Below are 22,981 nucleotides of genomic sequence, written 5' to 3'. Positions count from 1 at the left end.
AGAGCAGGCCACCCAACCACCCGAGAGTCCTTCCCTGGGACCAGTTCAGCCAGGCTGGGAAGGATTCGACCACGTAGCTTTCAAATGCTTTTTATTTCATTTTATTTTGCTTTTTTGGGAGGACAAGAATTGGTGCTCGAATCCTGAACTGTCATGCCGAGCTGCCCGTGCGGTCCCCAGCCCCCCCTCTTTCCCATCAGTCCTATGGCTGCAAACTGACTCACACTGGACGCCGGGTCCAAGGCAGTCCCCACAGACCCCCAGAGCCCCACGCCCCTCCACCTCTCCCCCTTTCTGGCCCTTCGGCAGCTGCCAGGCTCTCTGCACCTCGTTTCCGGAACCTCCACCCAACCCGCCTGGAAATGCCCCCCTTTCCTTTCCCACTTTGGAAAACCAGCCCCAGACAGCTCCCCGGGCCCTCCCAGCAGCCTGCTGCATTGCAGTGCAGCCCCAGTGAGGGAGGGGCGCAGCCCGCAGCCGCCAGGCCCGGCAGGCTGGCCCCCAACGTATCTGACACAGCCCAAAAGTGCCACCGCAAAAGTAAGAACGCCAGCCCCTACTGATGGTCTCCCCCTCCTCACTTTCTGGGCTCAAAAATGTGGCCCAGGCAGCCCCCTTGTGGCACTTGGGGGCGCCACAGACTCTTGGCTGGTGTCTGGAGAGTAGAGACCGTCTGCCTCCACTGCACCGTGAGTTGGCACAAATCTTTAGTGGCCCAGGCCTCCCCAGTGCAGATCTCGGCTCAGCAGCCTCTCTGAGTCCGGGGCGCCAGTCCCCTCCCTCCCCCTTCCTCTCCACGACCCCCCCACCCCGCACTGGGACTCTCCTGTTGAATATTGCTCTGACAAGCAGACAGGTGTCCAGCAACGACAGCGGGGGAGGGGGGTGGGAGAGAAGGCTGTGGGGACAGGGGCTTTCCTACAGTGACAGTAGGTGTCCATCTCCACTCACAGACAGGGAAACTGAGGTGCAGAAGCACGGAGTCCCTGCTGGTGTCCGAGAAGGGGCTGGGGACCCTCCCCCCAAAAGTGGGCTGTAGCGTGGGGCATTTCCCTGCAGACCGGTCCCTCTCGGCCATCGAGTCCCCACCAGGGCCAGTCCTCCCCAGGAGGCAGCTCTGCCCGCCCCCACGTGCTCCATCCTCTCTAACTCACTGTCCACACAAACAAGCCCCAGCCCCCTCCACCTCCATCTGCAATCTGCTCGGAGGTGGGCAGGCCCTCTCCACATCAGGTTAATAATGCCATTTTCATAAGCCTCTGCCCATAGGTGCTACCACCTAATTTTGAATCTGCCCTTCAAACGGATTGGGCCACAGAGGAGCTGGGATCTCAAGCACCGCTGGGAGGTGCTTATAACTAATCAATCCATCCCCTGCCCACCCACACCCCCCCAGCACTCAGCACAGCCTCGCTGAGCAGCCTTCAGCAGCAGGGTGTGGTGGGGAGCCTCGGACAGACTGGGGTTCCATCCCGGCTCGGCCTCACACCAGCTGAGAGACGGTGAGTATGGGACTTCACTGTCCCCTGCCTCAGTTTCTCCGTCAATCAAATGGGGACTCTGAGGCTAGCGCTTGGAATTTCTGCCGGGGTGAGTTCTAGGCACACAGCCCAGCTCAGGGCTTGGCCCCTACATAGGGCTCCATAAATCTCAGCTGCCATCACTCCCCCTCGATCACTGATTTACAGTGACTCACTCTGTCTCTTTCCCCCACCAGACTGGTCTTCGCGGACAGGAAGCCGACCGGCACCACTCCGTGTCCAGCCTCCCACTCGGGTCTGGGCCCAGGAAGGTAGGTGCACTGTGGTGGCTTTGGAGAATACATGCATGGATGGGTGACCGGACCCCACAGTCTGCGGGGTGCCCGGACCCCGCTAGGCTGCCCTTCCCCGGACGCCCCCTCGTCTATGCCGGCTGTCCTGAGCAGCGGCGAGGAAAGGTGTTTCTTTATGCCTTAGCCCGGGTCCCTCGTGCTGCTGTGTACAATGCAAATTCCTGCTCTATTAAGTACAGATGTGGGCTTTGCAAGCCCTTTCTGCCGCGTGTGCATCCACCGCGAGCTCGCAGGCCCAGGGCTGCCTCGGGCTGACTCCACTGGTGCGGTGAAGCCGGCAGAGGGGTCTCTGCCAGGCAAGGGTCCCGTTCGTATTCGGAGCGGGGTCTCGAAAAGGCCAGAGCGTGTTTCTTTCTTGCGACACTTGTTACACGCGGGCCTCCCTCCCCGGGCCCCGTGTCTGCTCCACACGCACTGGCGAAGTGTCCGGGGTGTGCCAGGGCTACTCTCATCTCTAGTGCCCCTTCCAGCCCCTCTCGTCTCCATTTCGGGGGGAAAACCGAGGCTCAGAAAAGGAAAGGGGGTCGCCGGGGCCTCACAGCTAGAGAGCGGGAGTGGAGCCGGGTCTGCCTGGCTCGGGGGGCCCCCAGCCCCGCCGGCCGCCGGCTGACGCCGCGGCTGTCACGGCGGCCGCCGCGGGCTGACCAGGGCGGCCGGCGGCTCCCGCGGAAAGGCAGGGGGGCTGCGGAGAGCGTGTTCTCCCTGGCAACTGGCAGAGGGGCCGTGAGAAGCTGAGAGGGCTCCGAAGCCGCTCCGCGGAGACCGCCAGAGCAGCCGGCCCCGGGAGGGGAGACCCGCGCCCCCCCCTGGGCTCTCTGCAGAACAGCAGGGCAAAGGGCTCCGTCCCAGCCCCCCAACCGGCCGGGGCGCAGCGCCCCGGACAGGTGTAGACGGCCGGGCACCCCAGAACTGCCCCCGCGGCGGCCGGGGAGGAGCGGGCCGGGAGGGAGCCCGCGCCGAGGGCAGAGGGGCGACGGGCCGAGCGCGCCGCGGCGGCGGAGGCAGGAGGCAGGGGGGGTCGGCTCGGCGGCTCGGCGCGCGGGCCCCGCGCGGGCTGCGCCGGAGGGGAGCGCCCCGTGACGCGAGGCGTCCGAGCGCGGCGAGGCAGGCCGGTCCTTGGCCGGGCGGCTGCGGCGCGGCTCCCCGCCCGGGCTGGCCGCCCGCACGTCTAGGCCTCTGAGCAGCGCCTCCGGAGCGAGGTCCCGGGGCGCGCGGGGCTGCGGGGGGCGCCGGCCGGGGTCCGGGCGACGATGCGCGGACTCTCCCCGGCGCCCGGCCCCGCGCGGAATGGCAAAGGCACGGAGGAGGCTGGCGGAGCGCTCCCGCCACGGCGAGGCGGTAAGGGGGAGCCGCGGAGCGTGGGGGTGAGTGCTCGGCCGGCGGGGGGCGGTGGGGGGCTGTGCTGCAGCCAAGTCCCCGTCTCTAGGGCCCGGCCACCTGGACTGGCCGAGTGCCCGCCCCGGCTCCCAGGCCCAGGAAGGGCTGGCCTGGGTCCTCTCTGGGGCCACAGGCTGGCGCGGAGGGCGGGGGGCAGCCTTCCCGAGGGGGGAGCGGGAGAAGGGGGGGTCTGGTGAGTCGAGGACCCGCCCGGTCACGGGAAAGCAGGGCCCTTGCCTGGAGGCTGGGCCGCGGCCACCAACTCGCCGCCCGCTGTACCGTGACTTGGATGCTCTGGGGACTCGTGAAAGCCCCTTGCCCTGGGACAGGGCCGAGGGGCCTGTGGGCTGATGAATGAGGCCCGCGCTGGAGCGAGGCGCTGGCTCTCGAGGCCCATTCATGGGGACTCAGTTCCTAGGAACTCTGAGTGGACGGGTCCCCGCTAGACGAGGCTCTGTTCTGCAGTTTCTGAGAGACTTTTTTTGTCTTTGTCCCTGGTGCAGGGGCTCAGCGTGCCTGCGTGCGTGTGTGCATGTGCGTGTGTGTGCGCGTGCACGCGTGTGTGCGTGCGGGCGTGCATGTGTGCGCATGTGTGTGCGTGCGCATGCATGTGTGTGCGTGTCTGCACGCGTGTGTACATGTGCACATGCATGTGTGTGGGTGTGCGCATGTGCATGTGTGCGTGCATGTGTGCGTGTGCGTGTGTGTGCGTGTGTGGGTGTGAGACACGCTGGCTGAGGGGCCAGCCCTCGCAACTTGTCTGTGAAATGACCAGGCCACCCTGCTCACCTTGGGGCAGAGATGCACCTCCGTGAGGTAGAAAGATTCAGGGAAGGCAGAGGCCCCAGGGACCAGGGTCAGAGCCCCTTGTCACTACTGCCTAATTGTCGGGCCCCTGACAACCCACTCTGCCAGGGTGCTGTCTGTCAGCCTCGGGGTCGGACAGCTGCTCGGACCCACCGTGGGGGGGCAGCATCGTGTTGCAGGTGGAAGGCGCAGGCCGGCTCCCCGCAGACAGACACAGGCACGCGCCTAGGCGCTGCTGGCGAGCCCGTTTGTCTTCCCAGAGTCTCTTTCCCGTTGTTCTTTTTCGTTGCTAATGTCGTTTTAATCTATTAAGGGACTGGCAGTTTGAAAATGTTTGGTAAAGTGGTATTGACATGTGTGTCACGGCCTTTGTGGCATTACAGGGGGCAGGGGGCAGAAGTCACGCACACAGAAATCGTACAAGTAAAGTTTTTCCGTCAGAGTACTTGGTGGCACAGAAAAGCACTCAGAGTATCTTTGGTACAGGTTTGAAAAGTCACCTCCCCATTCTCCCTAACCAGCCAGAGGCCACGGGGCAGCAAGACTCAGCCCCAGTGGGCAGGCTGGCTGGGGAGGGGGCTCCTGCACTGGAGGTGGCATTGTACTCCCACCCCCCACTAATAGCGCCTTCTGCCCCAGACACGCACGCAGCCCGCTCCCTCGCCCGCGCATGACGAAGTTAGGGCATGGGGTTTCGGCGCGAAGCACGGGTGCGTGCAGAGGCACAGGCAGCTCCACAAACAGTCAGGAGAAACGGGCCAGGGAGAGGCGTGTGCGTGACCAAGCCCACGCTCCAGAGTAAATAAACCGAAAACTTAGGAGAGAGGGGTCTTTGTGCCTAGTGGCCGAGGAAGTTCACTTTTGTGAAAAGGCCACATGCAAGTCATACTTCCAACTAGGCAACGCGGCACAAAAACCTCATTTAGGCTGGGCCCGGCCCAGGAGCGTTTTCTGTGAAATTTAGAAGTCAGGTTTAGCCAGAATTTCTTCCAGGAATTATGAACCTCTGGAGACTGTAACCACTGTTCCTTCTGAGCCACCCCTGCCAAAGTCTATAAAATATGAGCCTAAAAAATCTGCCTGAAGAGCAGTCTGACGTTTTACATATATTTATAAAGAAATAAAATAAAATAAACTATCGCCAGACTTTTCAGGAGAACCCAATTAAAGCGGGCAGGGCAGCCCCATCCGGGGCCCCCAGGTGTGGAGAACAGGCCTGCGTTTCCCTTGGGGGGGGGGTTCTGCACAGGCGAGGGGAGCAGAGCCCTCCATTCCCCGCTCACATTCTCTCTTGGCCCTTTTGTCCTCGATGGGACTGTGAAAAGGAGCGGCCTGTGTCTCAGGACGGAGCAGGGGGCTCGGCATCTGGGACGGGGTGCGCTGACTGCGGCTGGCTACCGTGCCGGCCGATTTATTTGTGGTGGTTTCTCACTGCGCCTGTGGGAGATGATGATGCCTTGTTTCACTATCAGGAAACTGAGGCACAGAAAATCTTGGGGACTTGCCAGGACACACAGCTCTATGTCTGGGCCGTAGCTGCGTCTGTACTCAAGATGGCCGGCCTCTCGGGGTACTTCGTACTTACCCCAGACCCCAGGGAAGGAAAGGAGACCAAACCCTTGACACACTGGTGACTTTCGTCCCTCCTGCCAACAGCTGAACCGTCTAACCCCAGGGCAATGTGGACTTGGCATCACAGCCCTCTACCCCACTGCCTGTGTTCTTTCTAGAACATGCCACTGTCCCAAAGGCACAAGCACCACTCAAGCTGGCCCCCTCCCCAGAGCCACCACCGTCACCCCAGCTGGTGTCACATGCTAGGACTTCCCTCTTTCTCATGGAACCAGTCTCATTCCCCTCTGGGGGCGGCGGGGGGACAGGGGGGAGCAGACCACACGAGACCCAATGAACCATTTCCAGGCGGTAATTATCCCCCAAAAACCCATCACTGGCACTCCAGACCCTGAGATGCTACCACCCCCGACCTGTGGACCCCCAACTCTGGGTTCGGGGGCACTGCACACATAGCTGCCAGCAGGCACAGAGGTCCCCTGGCAGGACCGCACAGTGCGGGTCCGCCCCAGGCGTGCGTTTGCAGCGTGACAGCATGCTGAGGACTCACCAGTGCCATAGCGCGCACAGCCCAGCCCCCCGACACGGCCCGTCGGCCAGGGAAGAATGTCCGGGGACAGTCCGGGGACGTCATATCCAGGCAAGATGGAGCCGAGGGACACTGGAAAGGGATAAAGGAGAGGGGCAATTAACCCGTGAATGCTAGAAAAATCCAACACATTGTCTGGGACTAGGAAGAGGCGTCAACGAGGCGTCCCACGTCTGGGGACAGTGTCTTGCTGGACTTTTGAACGTGGCGTTGGGCGGGTGGGGGTGGCAAGGTGCCTACACATTTGGTCTTGAAGACAATGGGAAAGGCACAAAGGGAAGCAGGTGAGCCTAGCAGGAAATGGGGGGGTGGGCACGAGGCTGGGGAGCTTCCAGTCAGACCCTGAAGGGTCTTACATGCCAGGTGAAGGCTCACAGACCACACCCCAGAAGCTCCGGGAAGTCAGATGGAGGATGTACAAGGTAGTGACAAGGTCAAAATGGCATTTTAGAAAGGTCGCTCCAAAGTTTGAAAACAAACTTTGCTGACTGTTTCACCTGGCTACCCCATTCCTAAGAATTTGGGGTAAAGGAAAAGTTTGTGGATTCAGATGCAGCAACACTCACACAGGGCCACTAGCCACAGCAGAAAAACGAGACCAACTTAAATCTTTTTCAGCGGGTGTCACCTGAGCAGAGTTGTATTAATTAAAACCCTGGCTTGTGACGTGCCCTCCTCACGGGTCTGTGCCGACCCAACTTTTATATGCTGTATTCATTCTTATTTATTTTCTTAAATAGTATGAGAAGCACCCACGAAGCTGTCACCCACCCCGACCACGGGGACAGTGACCGCAGCCCCTCCTCCCCCAGCTCACACAGGGTGGGGAATTTGACCGGAGAAGGGGTGCTGATCCACAGTGGTCCACAGATAACCCCAGATTATTAAACAACTCTTAAAATGGAAGAGCCGAGGCCCACGGCCTTCTCACGGACCCGGTGTTTAGCACAGAACTGGGTTCATTGTGAATTCATAAATACTTCCTCATCGCTGGTCCAAGCGTGTCCGTTTTGTTTTGTTAATTTCTGCATTCATGGATTCATCTGCAATGATGCCATGAACACTCTGGGGAGCCCACTCCCCAAATCTGCACCTTAGCGATTACTTACACCTGCCACTACACCCGGTCCCTGCAGGGCGAGGACCAAGGGCCTCTGTGGTGGCAGAGAGGTGGTTAAACACACTCTGGTGTGTACAGACCACAGGGGCTACAGTGCCGCGGGAAAGGAATGGCATTGATCTTGACTCCTGAGTGAAGAAAAACAATCTGCACAGAAAGGAATAGCACCCGAGGATGCAGTTTTTATGTAAAAAATAAGCAAGATCGACGGGTACACATATGCAAATGCACAGAAAACATGCAGCCATAACCCTGAAACCTATAAGGGCAGTTAACGAGTGGGGGGCTGAGGGGGGTGTCGAAGCAGGCCTTTGCTGTTACCCGCAATGTTTGGTTTCTAATCATGAATGCATTAATTATCAATGCATTTCTTGCATGACTAAAATCAACATTTGGTAGGTGGGTTGTTTTTCTTTTAACAAACACAAAGGGAAGAACATTTTGGCCGATAGGTCGTGAGTGGACACACACACCCCCCAAATAAGTTCTGCAGACACGGGGGAGTTATCTGATCCCCAAGACCATTCCTTTTTTAATTTTATGTGTTCTAAAGCTGGCGCCCAGGGCTCCGAGTGGCGTGTCAGTGACATGAGGCCAGCAGGTGTGCGCCTGCCGGCTGTGATTCCACCACCCGTGGGCCCCAAATCCCTCCGAGCCGCCCAGTGGGTGTCTGCACCGGCCTGTCTGTCGGGAGTACTTTTTCCTTTTCGGTCTTTAAGGGGCCCAAAAGCTAACGCCCTGGCCTGTGCTCTCAGGGATTAGCTAAGTGGAACGAGAATGTGACACAAGACAGGCCCAGGAGAGGGGACACGCCAGCCTCTGGGGAGCAGCGGCCCCCTGGCTCACATATGCCGACAGCCGTGTGGCTCGCTGGCAAAGAGCCGGGGCACGCGGGGCCGACGGCTCCACTCCCGTGCGGAAGCCCCAGCTGCCACGATCCCTCCCAGCGCTAACCAAAAGGGAGTGTGGCTGAAGGACACGGGGACGCTAAGCCGTCAGATCCAGAATGGGCAGGGGCAACCTGGCAGGTCTTTGCCTGCTCACCCCCCGCTTCGTCCCACTGCACCCCGGCTTCCGGCCAGAACCCCCTCACGCCCCGCCTCCTGCATCCCGGCCCCCGCGGCTGTCACAGGCTGTCAGAATCTCTGCGTGAGCACAGGGCCAAGCGTGCCAGGAAGACCATCACCCCGCCAAGTGCAAACACAGACACCGAGGGACACAAAACCCGCCTGACTTTCAACCCAAATCAGACCGAACCCCCATCCATCTGCACACACCTGCTCATTGGTCGATTGGTTAGTCCCTCCTCTCACTACTAACCTAACACAGACAGGGACCTTCTAGAACTTTCTTCCCCTCTGCTGGGCAGAGACCTACTGCCCACCGTGACTTTGTGTGGGAGAAACGTGAGCGCAGGTCAGCCAGCCCCCTGCCAGCGTGACTAGCTCTGTCACCTGCCCGTACGTGAGGCCCTGCTACTTATTACACAGAATTTTATTTGGGGCCGGGTTTGGTGTTGGTGAATACTTTGAGGTGTCTGTGATCGTTTTTCAGATACAAAATGTATTTACGATAAATAAAAACAAAATGCAGCACAGCCAGGCTGGAGTGACCTGTGCCAGCTGCAGGCCGAGGAGATTCGGCATGAAGGCCGTGAACGCAGGCAACCAGGCGACGCCAATAACGTAGTTGGCTCAAGAGAAGACCCTCTGGGCCCAGCACTGATGCTCCCGACCCATCCCTATTCCCCTCATCTTCCCTCGGGATTCTACAAAAATGCGAAGGGCTTTCAAAGGGACAGTTAGGGGACAGAGCCACCCAAAATACATGCACTAAGTACCTACTGCGTGCCAAGCATTTTACAGCATCATTCTGAGCTTTTGGTCATATTACCGTGTTAAGGCTATATAACCCCACTCCTAGAGGCCCTACCACCCCCAAAAAGCCGTCGGTGTAACTGAGCAGGGCGTACGTACCTGGCGAGCTCAGCCTGGGAGGGTCCCGCACCCCTCTGGGCAGGCGTGCCATCCTGGGGGGCCAAGGCTGAGCCACACCCTGGCCTTGGGGGCCACGAGCTCACTGCCCACCTCGGGGCAGTGAGCCTCAGCTACGGAACAAAGGACTCGAATTAGTCCCATTCTGAAGGTGCACACATTCACAAATTATCCGAAGTATAAATCACGGGGGAAAAAATCATTTTCCAGACCTTGGATTCGATCCTGGGCCGGGCATCTGCTCCCTGCCGGGGAGAAAGCAGCCGCCACAGCACCTCTCCGCCACCTGGGAGGGAAAAGAGAGAGCGCTCGCCGGGTCCCCTGGCCAAGGCACAGCCTCACCTGCTGCCAGCAGCCCTACTGTGTGCTGAGGCCGAGGGGGCAGCGAGTGCAGACCTGGGGACCCAGATGGGGCGGGGGTCCCAGATGAGGGAGGGTCCGCCCGCCTGGGAAGATGCTACTCGTAGCTGCTTGTGGAGTCAAAGCTCAGGGAGCCTTACTGGGAGTCGCACGAGGGCCCGGGCCCCAGGGGTGGGGCTCGCCAGGAGCTGGGGAGTCCCTGGGCAGAGGCTGGATGCGAGCGCCAGTGTGGACCTCAGCGGGGTGGGCGAGCGGCCTGGGTAAGGCTGCATGTGTCCTGTGATGGCTACTGTGGAAAACGCATGCTTGTCCCACAGTCCAGACTTGAATAATTGAAGACAAATTTATCCGATAACTTTTTAGAAAGAAGCGAGGTTCCAGTGAACAGGACAAGAGCGGACCCACCGAACGCTTGCAGCAAAGGTAAGATTGGGGGGGGCCCACGCTGACCCCCCGGGGGGGGACCTGCGTGATTAACAGGGTGGGCGATTAACAGGGCAGGCCGGCGTTTGGGAAGAAAGGTTAAAGGGGTGCTCTGTCCGCAAGAAGGACCACGACAGGGGGCACCCAATACCTCTGTTCACATATGCGAGCGGCTATAATTAGCAGGTCCTGGGCCAGCTGTCCAGTCCCTTCGTCGACAACCAAATTAGCCAAAAGGAGCTGGGAGTGACCACGTGAGCTTTTCGGGGAGATGGAGGCAGACACTGAGGCCCCCAAGGTCTCCGGTCCGGCCTCCCATGGGGCCACAGGCTGCCTGTGTGGACCTCAGGCCTCTCTGGCCCTGAGGATCCCTCATGGTCCCCAAATGGCCACTAACCTCTACGTCCACCCGTGGAGGGAGGAAAACTTGGCTTTCAATGCTGCCCCTGCCTCTTTCTTCCTGAACTGGGCCTTCTAAACTTGTAAATCTAATGGCCATGAAACAGGGAGCACCCCGCCCCACCGAAAGGGGTGTGGTCAGTATTAGGGGCCAAGTGGCGAGGGTCCCGCCTGACACCAAGCAGACACTCAGGAAACATCCATTTTAGTAAATAAAATCTAAGTGCCCCGCCTGGACGACACGTGCCCGCTGCATCTACACAGCGCAGCCCTCAGAGCCGCGGTCCTTGGCGGCTTATCGTGGGGTGTTCAGTGGCCGAGGCACGTGCCACCGCCACCTCCGGTCACAGCCCTTGGGCAAGTCAGTTCGCCCCCTGAATTCTGTTCACTCTCTTCCAAGGTGGGGCGTCGCCACCTCATGGGGTTAGCGGGATCGTTAAGGTTGACATCCCGCGGGAAAGTGGTGAGCTCCGCTGTCACGGTTACGGCAGATGCAGCGCCATCGAAGCCTGTCACAGTTTGCCAAGGGCCTGGCAGGCCACTCCCTTGTAAATGGGATACGGAGGCCGGCCCCCACCACCCACTCCGGCCCCCACTCTCCCGGGGCTGCTGCTCCTGGCTCATCCACACAGTCACAGACCCCTGGGACCAGAAGGAGCCACCAAAGACACAAACAGGCTCCACAGAGACCCCTCCCAGCCCAGCGGTCGACCCTGGACAAACGCTAGAAGGGACCATCCAGCCTGTGCTCCCAATAGGGGCTTCCAAGTGGGGACCTCTAATTAAATAAAATAGGAGGACCCCCAATTTTTAAGAGCAGTTGATAGAACTGAGGTGGGGTGGGGGGTCCCTGAGCACCACCCGTTCAGCCAAACCCCTCCCTCACCACTGCTCCCCTGGGTCACCCCCCCCAACACCTCTCAGGACCCCCAAGGGACAGGAGTAGGGCGAGAAGACCACTCCCCAGCCCACCCTGCAGATCTGGGAAACTGAGGGCCCAGGAGGAGGTCTCCCCGAAGGTCGGCGTGGGTGCTGGCTGGCAGCTGGCAGCTCCTTCCCCTCCTCGCTCGCCTTGAAAGGCAAGAGCGGCCTCGGGAGCAGCTGATTGGCCGGGCTGCTTCAGGCAGCTCAAAGAAGGACACTGTCTGTGACCCTCTCCCAGCCCCTCCCGCGGGTGGCAATCTCCCCCTCCCAGGGTTATTCTGGGCAGAGTGACCCAGCCGCCCCCTGGAGCTGCCAGTCAAGGGAGGGCAGGGGGGAGGGACTCGGCCGCAGGAACACTTCTGGGTCGGGGACACTGGCCTGGGGAGGTGAGGGGCTGAGGGGACCCTCCCCGAGAGGCCCCCTGCCCAGTCTGGTTTGGGATTAGAAGAGAAACCCTGGGGACAGCCCCAGCTCTGCCATGAGTCGCTATCTGTCCTGAGTCACAGTGACCCCCTTCCAGAGACTCAGTTTCCCCAATGAAGCCTGAATGTCCTCAGAGGAAGAGAAGGGAGTGAGGCTGGCTGCTCTCACGGTTGGAGGCTCTCTCACGGGCAAGGCCCAAGTGGTCTCCAGCCGCAAGCCAGGGGGCTGAGTGGACGAGGCAGGGGCCTGGGAGGGAGGCGCCCACTCGGGCTGCACCGGGCCAGCAGCCCCTACAGCTCCCACGGTCCACTGGACCCTCCTCACGGGCCCCAGAGGCCACTCAGGACTCCCGCCCCTTTTCTCGGCCGCCTCCACGGGGAGGCTGAGAGAGAAACAGCCACACCAGGGGAACCCGGAAGTCCCCTCAGCCTTCGCCCGCCAAGGACGCACCTTAACCTGCACGTTAGTTCAGCAAAACAACTAGCGACAACCCGTGGCCCTCCCAGTGTCCCTGAATGCCCACTAGGATGCTCAAGGCCCGTCCAGGACCAGGGCAGTGGAAGTCACCTAGTCCCTAAGGCCTGGTGGCCCTGTGTCCCTCACACCCAGGTGGCCCCCGAGTACATCCCAGAGGCAGACAGGGGTCTGCACCTGATGTTGGCCCGGACGGCCCCCCTGGTAGCTTGGAGAGCCAGGGGCTCCAGGTGTGACGGCTGGTGTCAAAGAGGCCAGAGAAGGGGACACGCGGCAGAGAACCCCATTCTCCCTCCCTGCCCCCCGCCCTCAGGCCTGCTCGCTCCCACTGCTCCACCTCCTCAGCAATGTGGGACCTCCTGCCCTCCTCGATCCTCACCTCTCCCCTAAGTGCTCAGCCCCCGCCCTGCCCCCATACAGGCGCACGACTCTGCCCCTAAATATCCTCTTCGTCTCATCTCCCCTTCCAAGCTCTATTTTTAAAATCAGATTTCCTTTACTGTACAAGTGAGCTGACGGGGAGAGGTATTCGCCGAGGGATTGGCGCCCCCCCGGCCCCCCACCCCCACCCAACCCTTCATAGACACACGTTGGCAGCCCTGACCCAATGGGCCACTTGCTCAGAGGCAAGCCAGGAGCGGACCTGACGGGAAGGCTCTGGTCACTGCAGGTGGTGAGGCTGGGGTGTCCGTCTGCGGGTGCTGGCGGGGAGAGGATCTGACTCGAAGACCCAACCAGGTGTATTAAATCCTGATTTTTTTTTGGAGGGGGCGGGTGGGAGTTGAGAATTTCCAAATCAGATATTTCTTCAAGAAATCGTCCCGAGGCTTGAGACCTCAGCGTGTGTCACGCTGCATTTGTAGGGATGAGGGCCCAGAAAAGAGCAGGCAGCCTGCAGGCGTGGGGGGCCGTCCGGAGCGGCAGATGGGAGGGCGGAGGCCCCTCCGCTTTCTGAAACGGTGGCCCCAGTGATGCCCAAGTCCTCGCCAAGGGGCGGCCAGCTGGGCCCAGGAACCCTCACCGGGGTTAGGGGGAGACCCCGGCCTTGCCCCCCCAGGACCCTCACTCACCTCAACTCCAGCACTGTGGCATGTCAGGCGAGGGCACAGTCCTCGCCTCCTTGCTGGTGACGGAGTGGTGACTCTGCAGAGGGAGACTGCACCATTCTTTCCACATGCCTGGCCCGGGGGAAAAAGAATGGGGACATGAATTAATGAATTACCCACGGAGGTACTAGCATTAAAAACAAAACAGAACAAAAAGCCCCAGGGACAATCAAATCGAGATGTGTTTGGGGACAGAAGCCCAGTAAAGTATGAGGAGGAACGAGAAATTGAAGCCAGAAATTGGAGATGGTGAAAATGTTTGGTTTCGTGCAAAGGAATTTAGGCTTTTTAGCCTATGTATTGAAGAGCGATGTCAAGATTTTTCAGTTTAACAAACACTTGGTGTGACTCGTTCTGCGCTCAGGCCTTTGGATCTGATGTCGTGAGCATAAAATGTGGAAGGTTTTAAACTAAGAATCGCAAGAGTAAATTTGGGTGCCATGCTAAGACGCTGATTTTAAGTGATTTTAAGTGGCGGTTTCATGAATAGACATTTTGGGAAAGAAATCTGAACTTGATTTTGAGGAGAGACAGGATCGAAGTTTTCTATCGTGGTAAGGCATTTGGGTTCTTGCCATAGAGTTTTAAGAAACGTGATGGTGAGATTTATGCTCGTGGGAGGTTAAGTCTGCTGAAAAACACATGATAGAATGTATTTTAACGCCAATGGCTTTGGACTTCGTATTATAGGAAACACTGAAAGTTGTGAGTAGAAAAGGAACAGCCACAACTTCCAGTATCGTGCTAAAACGTTCGGACTTTCTAGGTCGAGGGGATGCTAAAAGTGGCTTGCAGAGCACGCGGAGATGTGATGGCGCTTAATCACAGGACCCACACGATCAACACTAGGAATACGCGAAAATATTGGGAACTTATTTCCAGGCTCCAACACAATTATTAGATTTTTGCACTTGCCTCGGAATTTTATTTTAGCCAATAAAAAGTTCTAAGAGAGGGACGTGGTGGGATTTTGTGTGTGTGTGTGTGTATTTGATAAGTAGTTTGCAGTGAAACTGCAAAATAAAATTCACATTTTACCCTGAGAATGTGGACTTTTATTCCAGAATTCCACAACTGAGAGACAGTGGAAGATTTTAAGGCAGAGTTACAGGATCAAATTTTATATACTGTGCTAGGAAGTGTGAATTTTATTTTAAGGGATGACAAGATCAAATTTTTATATCATGCTAATAAGTTTGGAGGTAAGCCAAAAAGGGGTTTAAAAGAATGACGGGGTGAGATTGAGGGTTTTTTATAGACCAGTCTGAAGATAAATTACATGGTAAAACGTTGCAATTATGTTAAGCAGTTGGGACTTTATGTTACAGGCAATGAAGAAACCTTGAAAAGTTTTAAATTGAGGAGTTACATGATCAAACTTATGCATTTCGGCAGAGCTACAAAAGTGGATTTTTATGGTAAAGATAATATAATCAGATTTTTATAACATGCCAAGGAGATGAAATTTTATGGGAGAGTTGAAGGCATTCGAGCGTTTCCTTTTGGGGAGGGATAGGATCTCATTTGTGAGCCCTCGTGCAGAGGCATTTGGACTTTAGCCAGTACGGGGTTTTAAGGAGTGACTGATGAGAGTTTTGTCCCCAGGGGAATTAGCTGGTAAAACACGTTTCATGCTAAGGTGTCTGGATTTGATGAAACAGATAATGAGCGAGTGTGGACAGCTCGAAGGAGGCAACCCTTGGCACAAGTACACTCTGTCTGTATGCAGAGGAACTGGGTCACTTAGACGGAGGGATGGAGGGGCGGGTCTTATGCAAAGGTCATATAATTGATTTCACATAGCATGCTGAGAAGTTTGGACACCATTTTGAGGGATGACAGGATCCCATTTTTGTGTCTGCTAAGGAATTTGGATTTCAGCCATTAAGCGAGTTTAAGAGAGGGACATGGCAACACTTCTGTGTTTGGTTAAGAATGGTGTGCAGAGAAATTGTAGAGTAAGATGTATTTTTCATGCCAAGGAGTTTAGAGCTTGTCTCGGAGGTGATTACGAGATATTATAGGGTTTTAAGCAGAAGTTACAGGACCAAATTCATGTACCTCGCAAGGAAGTGTGACCTTTTGAGGAATGACATGGTCGAATTTTTATATCATGCTTTCGGGTTTGGAATTAAGCCAATAAAGAGTTTAAGAAGTGGCCCAGTAAGATTTGGGGTTCTGTATCCATCAGTGTGCAAATAAACTGCACGGTAAAAATTTTTATTTTATGCTAAGTGATTGGAATTTCATATTATAAGCAGTGAGAAGAAAACTTTTCTAAGCTTTAAACGGAGAAGTCGCGGGATAACTTTTATGCATCTTGCTAAAAGTTTGAACTCTGAGGTTAAGGAGTATGAAGATCGGGTGTTTATAACATGTCAAGGATATTACATTTGAGTATCAAGACAGGATGTCGAAGGTTTTAATCGGTTACATATAAGTGTGGACTTTCTATTAAGACGGTGTATGATCGAGTTTTTAAATCATTTTGCTAAGGAGTTTAAATTTTAGCCAATAAAGAGCCTTAAAGACTTTAAGAGACATACTGAGATTTTAAATTTTAGCCAATTTAAATTTTTTAATTTTAAATATTAGCCAATAAAGGGTTTTAAGAGACACACTGAAATTTAAATTTTTAAATATTAGCCAACTTAAATTTTAAATTTTAAATATTACCCTATAAAGGGTTTTAAGGGTTTGAAGGGTTTGAAGACAGATACTGAGATTTTACATTTTAAATTGTAACCAATTTAAATTTTTTAATTGTAGTCAGTATAGGATTTTCAGAGTTTTAGAAGACATACTGACATTTTTATTTCTAATAGATAAGTCTGCCGATAAATTTGCCAAATTTTGTATTTCGGTTAGAATTTTACATCAGGGACTTGGCATTTCATGATAATAATACACACCTTATAGGACTTTTATGAAGAGGAAGTGAGTTAATTTATGTGACGTGCTCTGTCTATGCTGCTGTGATGAAGACAGATGGTGACCGATGACCAGGAGGATTTTACGTAATTCGTACATTATACTAAAAAAAGGTACTCTCTACCTTGAGGACAGAACAGACATGATCGTAATTTTCTATTATTCTAAGGCCTCAGAATTTTAGCCAGAAAATGATGTCGGTGAGTTTATGTGTCAGGAATTTTTATGCTAAAAGATTTGGATTCAAGATAGTAGACAGTAAATAAACAGCAAAAGGTTTTCATCAGAGGGCCTGCAGGATCAAATTTAACTGTCACGCTAACAAGATCTTAATTTTGAGAAACAGCAGATCAGAATTCTGAATCTTGTTGAAAAGTTTGGATTTTAGCCATTAGGGGTTTTACAGAAAGGCACGTGTGTGTGTTTGTTTGTTTTTCTTTCTTTTTTTTTTTTTTTTTTTTTAATGATCAGCCCCGCGGTTAAAGAGAAAACTCAGAAGTAACGAAAGGTGTTAAATAAATGTATAAAGAGCAGGAACCGTAGAGTTCATTTCTGGAATGACCAGAAGTCCACGTGCCGTGCGAGAAGAACAGTGCAAATCACCCAACCAAAACGTCTCTTTAAACTCGGTCTCGGCGCACTAAACCACCCAGAACTAGACATTCGAAAAGCCATTCCAGGGCGACCAGGTGTCAAGGGTACCTCTGGCTCTGCCCCATCCCCACCCCTCACTCGATATCCCAGTTCCACTGGATACACCCCCCTGCTGGGAGGAAACCAACCAGCAACAGAGAGAAGGGTGTCTACCAGAGCGAAGAGGTCAAGGTCAGCCCCACCTGGGGCCAGTCAATACGTGTGCACACGTGGGACTGAGGCCCGATGCTGGAGGTAGAACCCCAACACGCCTTCCCCCCAAACAAAGAGAACAATCCTGGGGACGTGCAGATTTTAGGAGGGGTAGGAGCTGACGGGCAGGTCTCCTGAGCAGCTCAGAGCTGTGGAGAACACAGCATTGGAAGTCGATGAGAGAAAGGAATAGAAATCAGCACAGAATTCCGAGTCAGAATCCCGTCACAGATGCGCACGTCTCTGGCACATCGTACAAGTTTTGTAAATGTTTACGGGAAAAATGCAACCCGGAATCCAGATCTCTATATCCGGCCTCCCCAGGTTCTACTCGGAATCTGGGAGAGGAAATGAGAGATATTTGGGGCTGCTGACCCAACGTGACAGGTCAGTGGCCAAGTGCCCGTTTTCCCCTCTTCCCCTGAACTGGTCAAACCGTGGGCGTCTCTGCTGGACAGCCCCGCCCCACCAAGCTTGCTCCGGGGTGCCTCGCCTGCCAGGGCTAACAAGATGTGACCCCTGTGCCTTCTGGGTGACCACAGGAGGGAAGGAGGGTCGACCAGGCACAGGTGCCAGGGAGAAATGAGCGGCCAGTACACCCCGCCAGGTGCCTGCCGGCCGGCCGGCCACAACACCACCCCGGGCCCATCGCCCCAGAAAATTGATGGGCTGTGAATTTCTCACAGCCGTGGGAAGGAGGCCGGCCAGACGGGCAGGGTGGGTGAGACGGTCAGGGGCTGACCGATTCTCTCCCTGGGGGCACCCCGAGTGGGACGCGGGGAGGCTTCCCCCAGTCTCTCTGTTCTCGTTTGTCTTGGAAAACCTGACCCTGACCTGTCAAGACCCTAAACGGCTGTCTTTACCCCCCGCCCCGCCCCCCACCAGGGTCTGATCTCTGCGCCCGCAGTGCCGGCCAGACGCGTCACCACCTTACCGGTCTTCAGAGAACACTCCTCCCAGCCGACGAAATGATAGAACCCTCTGAAGACTCATTTGAGACGATGATGGAGCGTAAGAATCCATCATCAAAACAAATGGAGTCCTCCGAGGGCTCATCCGGCGCCGCCGTGGAGATGTCAGGCGGCGGGGCGCAGGCGGAGGCAGGGCCGGCCAGCGGCCCAGCCCAGGAAACGGAGGCGCTGCCCATTGATCTCCTCCAAGACATGGAGGGGCCATCCAGTGGCCCACAGAGGGAAATAACGGATCCACCCAATGACCTACTCCAAGACCCGGAGGAGTCACGCGGTGGTTCCCGCCGGGAGCTGGGGGATCCGGTCGACGAGGCACCTGGCGAAACGGAAGAAGCGTCAGGCTACGCGTGGGGGGAGCAGGACGAGGACGACGACAGCACTGACCTGGAGGCGGCGGGGGACGGGCCGCGCCCCGAAGAGCTGACCGACGCCTCGACCGCGGAGTTCATGGCCATGGTCCGGTCCATCATCTCTCTGTACTTCCGGATGCAAGACCTCAGGGAGCAACAGAGGGTCGCGGAGGAGATCTTGATGAAAGGGGTCAGCGCAGGCCACCTGCCCATCCCGAAACCCTTCTCCGGGGACCGCAGAGAATACCACGAGTTCATCGTGCTCTGCCAGCTGATCTTACAGAGCTACCCCCGAATGTTCTACAGCGACCACCTGCGCGTGGGGTACATCATCTGCCACCTCACGGGCCTGGCCTTGGAGTGGGCCAGAGCTCTGATGGAGGAAGAGAGTCCCCTGATCAGGGACTTCCCGTCCTTCCTGGAGGCCATGTCCGACGTGTTCGAGTACCGGCAGGCGCTGCGGGTGGCCGAGGAGGCCATGTTCAACATCAGGCAAGGGGACCGCGCCGCCATCGACTACATCAACGAGTTCCAGGGCCTGGTACCCACCCTGGGCTGGCCGGACGAGGTCCTGCAGGCCCACCTGTGCCAGGGGCTCAAAGAGGAGATCAGGCACTATCTGTTCCGCGTCCCACAGCCGGACTCGCTGGACAGTCTGATCGTGCTCGTCCTGCAGATAGAAGAGAAGCTGGCGGAGAGACGGGCCATGCTCAGGCTGCCCCCGGAAGCCCGCCCCCGGAACCTGACCTGGATCGACTCACCTGCTCCGGAGAGGTGGATGGTCAGCAGCTGGCTGCCCTGCGAGGTCCACCCCACCATCGACCGGGACCACCTCTTCCTGCTGCTCATGGTGAGAGTGAACCCTTACCACAGCGTGGCCGTGCAGGCCCTGGTGGACTCAGGGGCGGGCGCCAACTTCATGGATGAGCGGTTCGCCCAAGAGCACTACGTCGAGCTGTACGAGAAGCCCTACCCGCAGCAGATCCAAACCATGGACGGTTCGCTGATCGGCAACGAGCCTGTCTGGCTCTACACCGAGCCCCTGGTGTGCATCCACCAGAACCACCAGGAGCCCATCGAGTTCGACATCGTCCCGTCGCCCAACTTCTCCGTGATCCTGGGCATCAACTGGCTCCGCGTCCACACCCCCGAAGTCGACTGGGTCAAAGGCCGCTGCACCTTCCACTCTCCCTACTGCCTGAAGAACTGCTTCCGCCCGCCCCCGCCGTGCATCGCGCTGGAGAAACATGCCATCAGCCTGCTGCCCGGACTGCCGCCCCAGTATTCCGACCTGGCCGACGTGTTTAACCCGAAGGAAGCAGATGATGAGACTTCCGACCAGCCAAGCTCAGACGGATCCGATGATCTTTCTGAATCAGAGCCCTCTGAGCTTCAGCAGGCTGGAGACAGTGATCACAGCGAGACCTTCTACGAGTGTCCCTCCTCCGCGCCTTGGGAACCTGTGGGTGCTGGGACGCAAGAGGGAGCCAGGCTGCGGGATGAATACTGGGACCTGCAGGACATGCTGACCGACAGACAGGACTACATACAGATGATTCCGGAACTGTTCGACCAGTTACACGGAGCGACATGGTTCACGAAGCTGGAGCTGCGTGGGACCGTGGTGGAGGAAAGCATGAACATAAAGCAGGCAGAGGATGTATGGCGGGCGGCGTTCGGTCTGGAGCTCCAAGAGATGGAGAGCTACAAGCCCTTCACGATCTCCCCGGACCCCACCATCCCGCAGAGCGTGCTGCACTTTATCCTCAAGGACATGCTAGGCTACTCTGTGCTGTCCTACGGCCAGGACGTCCTCATCTACTCCATGAGCCAGGAGGAGCACCTCCAGCACGTCCGCCAAGTGCTGGCTCGCTTCCGGCACCACAGCGTCTACTGCTCCCTGGACAGGAGCCAGTTCCACCGGCACACGGCCGAGTTCCTGGGGTTCGTCATCACCCCCAAAGGCGTGAGGCTGAACAAGAGCATCGTGACCACCGTGACGGGCTACCCCATCCCCGGCTCCAAGAAGTCCCTGCGCCACCTGATCGAGTTCATCTTCCCCTACCGCCACTTCGTGGAGCGCTTCACCATGATCACCGAGCCGCTGGTGCGGCAGCTCCTGACCAGCAAGCCCTTCTTCTGGGCGGACGAGGAGCAGGAGGCCTTCGAGTGCCTGAAGCGGGCCTTCCGTAAGGCGCCCCTCCTCCACCACCCCAAGCCCCAGAACCCCTTCTACTTGGAGACGGGCGTCACCAAGACGGCCCTGCACGCCACCCTGGTGCAAATCGACGACCAAACGGGCAAGAGAGTCTCCTGCGCCTTCTACTCCCGAAACATCTCCCCGATCGAGGTCGAGTACTCCGCGCTGGAGATGAAGATCCTTCCGATCCGGGCTGCCTTCATGGTGTGGTGCCGCTACCTGGAGAACACCGAGGAGCCCATCATGATCCTTCTGGACAAGGAGGACCTGGCCTCTCTGAACGATGACAGGCTCACCGCACTTCTCCCCGGGCATTGGGTGTATTTCTTCTCTCATTTCCACTTTGACGTCATGGAGCAGCCCGGGCAAGACCGCGGCCGGCCTCTGCCGCCCACGAGGAACCCGGGCCGCGGGCCGGCCCAGCCCCACGACGCCGCCCGGCCCCTGCTGCTCTGCGCCACCAGAGGCCCCCCCAGGGGCCCGCCCCCGGAGTCCGGGGAGGAAGAGGGAAGCGAGGACGCGCCTGCCCAGGAGGAGCCCAGCGGGCAGACCCTCCAGCAAGAGTTCCTGGCTCGCATCCCAGCTGACCAGATACTCAGCAGCCTCCTGGCCCACCTCAGCGTGGCGCAGATCAGGGCGGTGATCCTGCACTTCTTCCGAGGCCTGCTGTTCTGGAAGAACACGCTGGCCGTGGCAGCCCTGCTGGTGATGCTGAAGGCCAGGCCGCGCCTCCCGCGGCTGCCCGCACGCGCCCTGGAGCTGGCTCGGCCGCTGGCCGGGCGCTCCCTGCGCCTCGTCCTGGACTCACCCCTCCTCGCGAGCCGTGGCGTGGCCTCGGCCTTCGCCTGGCTGCTGCCCCACGTGCCCCGGCTCCTGGGGGCTCGCGTCGTCCCCGCCGGGGAGCGGGCGCAGCGGGGCGCCCTGCGCCTCACGCCCCAGTTCTGGATGGGGCTGTGCGAGCGGCTGGGTGTCAGGGTCACCCTGGGAGCCCCAGCCCCGGCGCGTGGGCGCCGCGCTCTGGAGCTGCACGTCGTCGGCGGCGGTGCCGTCTTGCGAGACGCCCTGCAAGACGACCTGCAACGTTACCGACAGAGTGGCCTGCATGACGGCCTGCAAGACACCTCGCAGGACGCGCGGGCAGACGACGTGCAGGCGGGCCCCGGGGCCCTCGCCCTCCTACACGACCGCCTGCGGGGCGCCCTCGGGCAGCCCGACCTGACCCTCCAGGAGCCAGCGGCCAGGGCCCTGGCCCGCTTCCTGGCCGTGATCTGCGCAGAGGCCCCAGGCCCCAGCGGGGGGAGGCAGCCCGGAGAAGGCGCCAGGCTGCGGGAACTCCCCGACGAGGACGCGGACGCGGACGCGGACGCGGACGCGGGCGACCGCTGAAAACGCCTCTCCGGCCGCGAGCCCTCCTCGCCTCCGTCCCAGACACACACCCCGCACGACCTGCTCCCGCCTGCCCGTGCCTCAGCCTGCTTCGCTCGGCCCCCGTGCCACACCCCTGCCACTCCCGACCCAAGGGCGACCCACTCGAGAAGGGCAATGACTTCTTCAACTCATCGACCAGCAACATCATCAGTGCCAACAGACTCTCTAGTCATCAGAGACCCAGAGCCGGCTCAGGGCTACACATCCCGTCTTAAGTCTCCAGGTCCCAGGCGCACCGCCGGGAGTGACATCAATGAGGGAGAAAGCAGTGATGAGCAGGAAATGACCCCATGACCCCAGGCCAGGTGAAGAATCAGGCACAGCAGACGCAGCCAAGCAAGCGGATGTCAGGAACCCACCCCCCTGGAGTGACGCGTGGCCACCTTGGGCCATCCTGGGACACTGACCTTGGGTGCTCCACTGACTTCTTCTACCTCCATCACCGGTGCTCCTGCTCCCCTGGGCCCCCGCCCCCGCCCCCACGTCGTGTGGTGTGCCGTGGTGCCTCCCCTGCCACCGGCCAGCCTCTCTAGCAAAGCGTTTGTGCCACCCCCACCGTCTCACGCAGCTCCCGCCTCACTGACTGCCTGACCCTGAGCGCTGCCCCTTACCTGGGTGCCGTGCTCCACGGGACGTCCCCACGTACCCGTACTTACCGGACCTGCATCCTTGAGAGTCCCTATGCCTCCACAGGACACTGAGGGGCTCCCTACACCCCTCCCGGAACTGAGAGCACAGGGGCCTGGAGGCCCACGACCGGGGGACGGACTTCCAGAGACACTGAGAGTGTCCGAGCCCCCGGCGGCCTGTGCCGGATCACTGAGCGTCCCTGCCAGACCACCCCGCTCTCTGC

General features: G+C 58.0%; 1 protein-coding gene and 1 long non-coding RNA gene across 4 annotated transcripts; one reads left to right on the top strand and one right to left on the bottom strand.

The window, feature by feature from the left end:
- Positions 1–1,118: 1,118 nt before the first annotated feature.
- RTL1 (retrotransposon Gag like 1) lies at positions 1,119–22,633 on the top strand. 2 transcript variants are annotated; one of them, XM_039884229.1, is made up of 4 exons: positions 1,119–1,502; positions 1,718–1,792; positions 10,017–10,076; positions 18,065–22,633. In XM_039884229.1, the coding sequence occupies exon 4, from the start codon at positions 18,148–18,150 to the stop codon at positions 22,084–22,086; it is 3,939 nt and encodes a 1,312-aa protein (XP_039740163.1). In that variant the 5' UTR covers positions 1,119–1,502; positions 1,718–1,792; positions 10,017–10,076; positions 18,065–18,147; the 3' UTR covers positions 22,087–22,633. The 2 variants fall into 2 exon arrangements, with proteins under 2 accessions (XP_039740163.1, XP_039740164.1); XM_039884230.1 differs by lacking the exon at positions 1,119–1,502 and having other exon boundaries at positions 1,675–1,792.
- On the bottom strand, positions 3,874–18,673 carry LOC120619703 (uncharacterized). 2 transcript variants are annotated; one of them, XR_005657629.1, is made up of 6 exons: positions 18,535–18,673; positions 13,367–13,474; positions 9,506–9,579; positions 9,276–9,406; positions 6,141–6,251; positions 3,874–5,455 (listed from the first exon to the last, which is right to left on the bottom strand). It is a non-coding gene; the product is annotated as an uncharacterized LOC120619703 (long non-coding RNA). The 2 variants fall into 2 exon arrangements; XR_005657628.1 differs by having other exon boundaries at positions 3,874–6,251.
- Positions 22,634–22,981: the final 348 nt, after the last annotated feature.

This window comes from Pteropus medius, unplaced genomic scaffold (assembly GCF_902729225.1).
Source record: "Pteropus medius unplaced genomic scaffold, Ma_sr-lr_union100, whole genome shotgun sequence".
NCBI classification, from domain to species: Eukaryota; Metazoa; Chordata; class Mammalia; order Chiroptera; family Pteropodidae; genus Pteropus; species Pteropus medius.
This window is presented reverse-complemented; position numbering and strand designations above follow the sequence as displayed.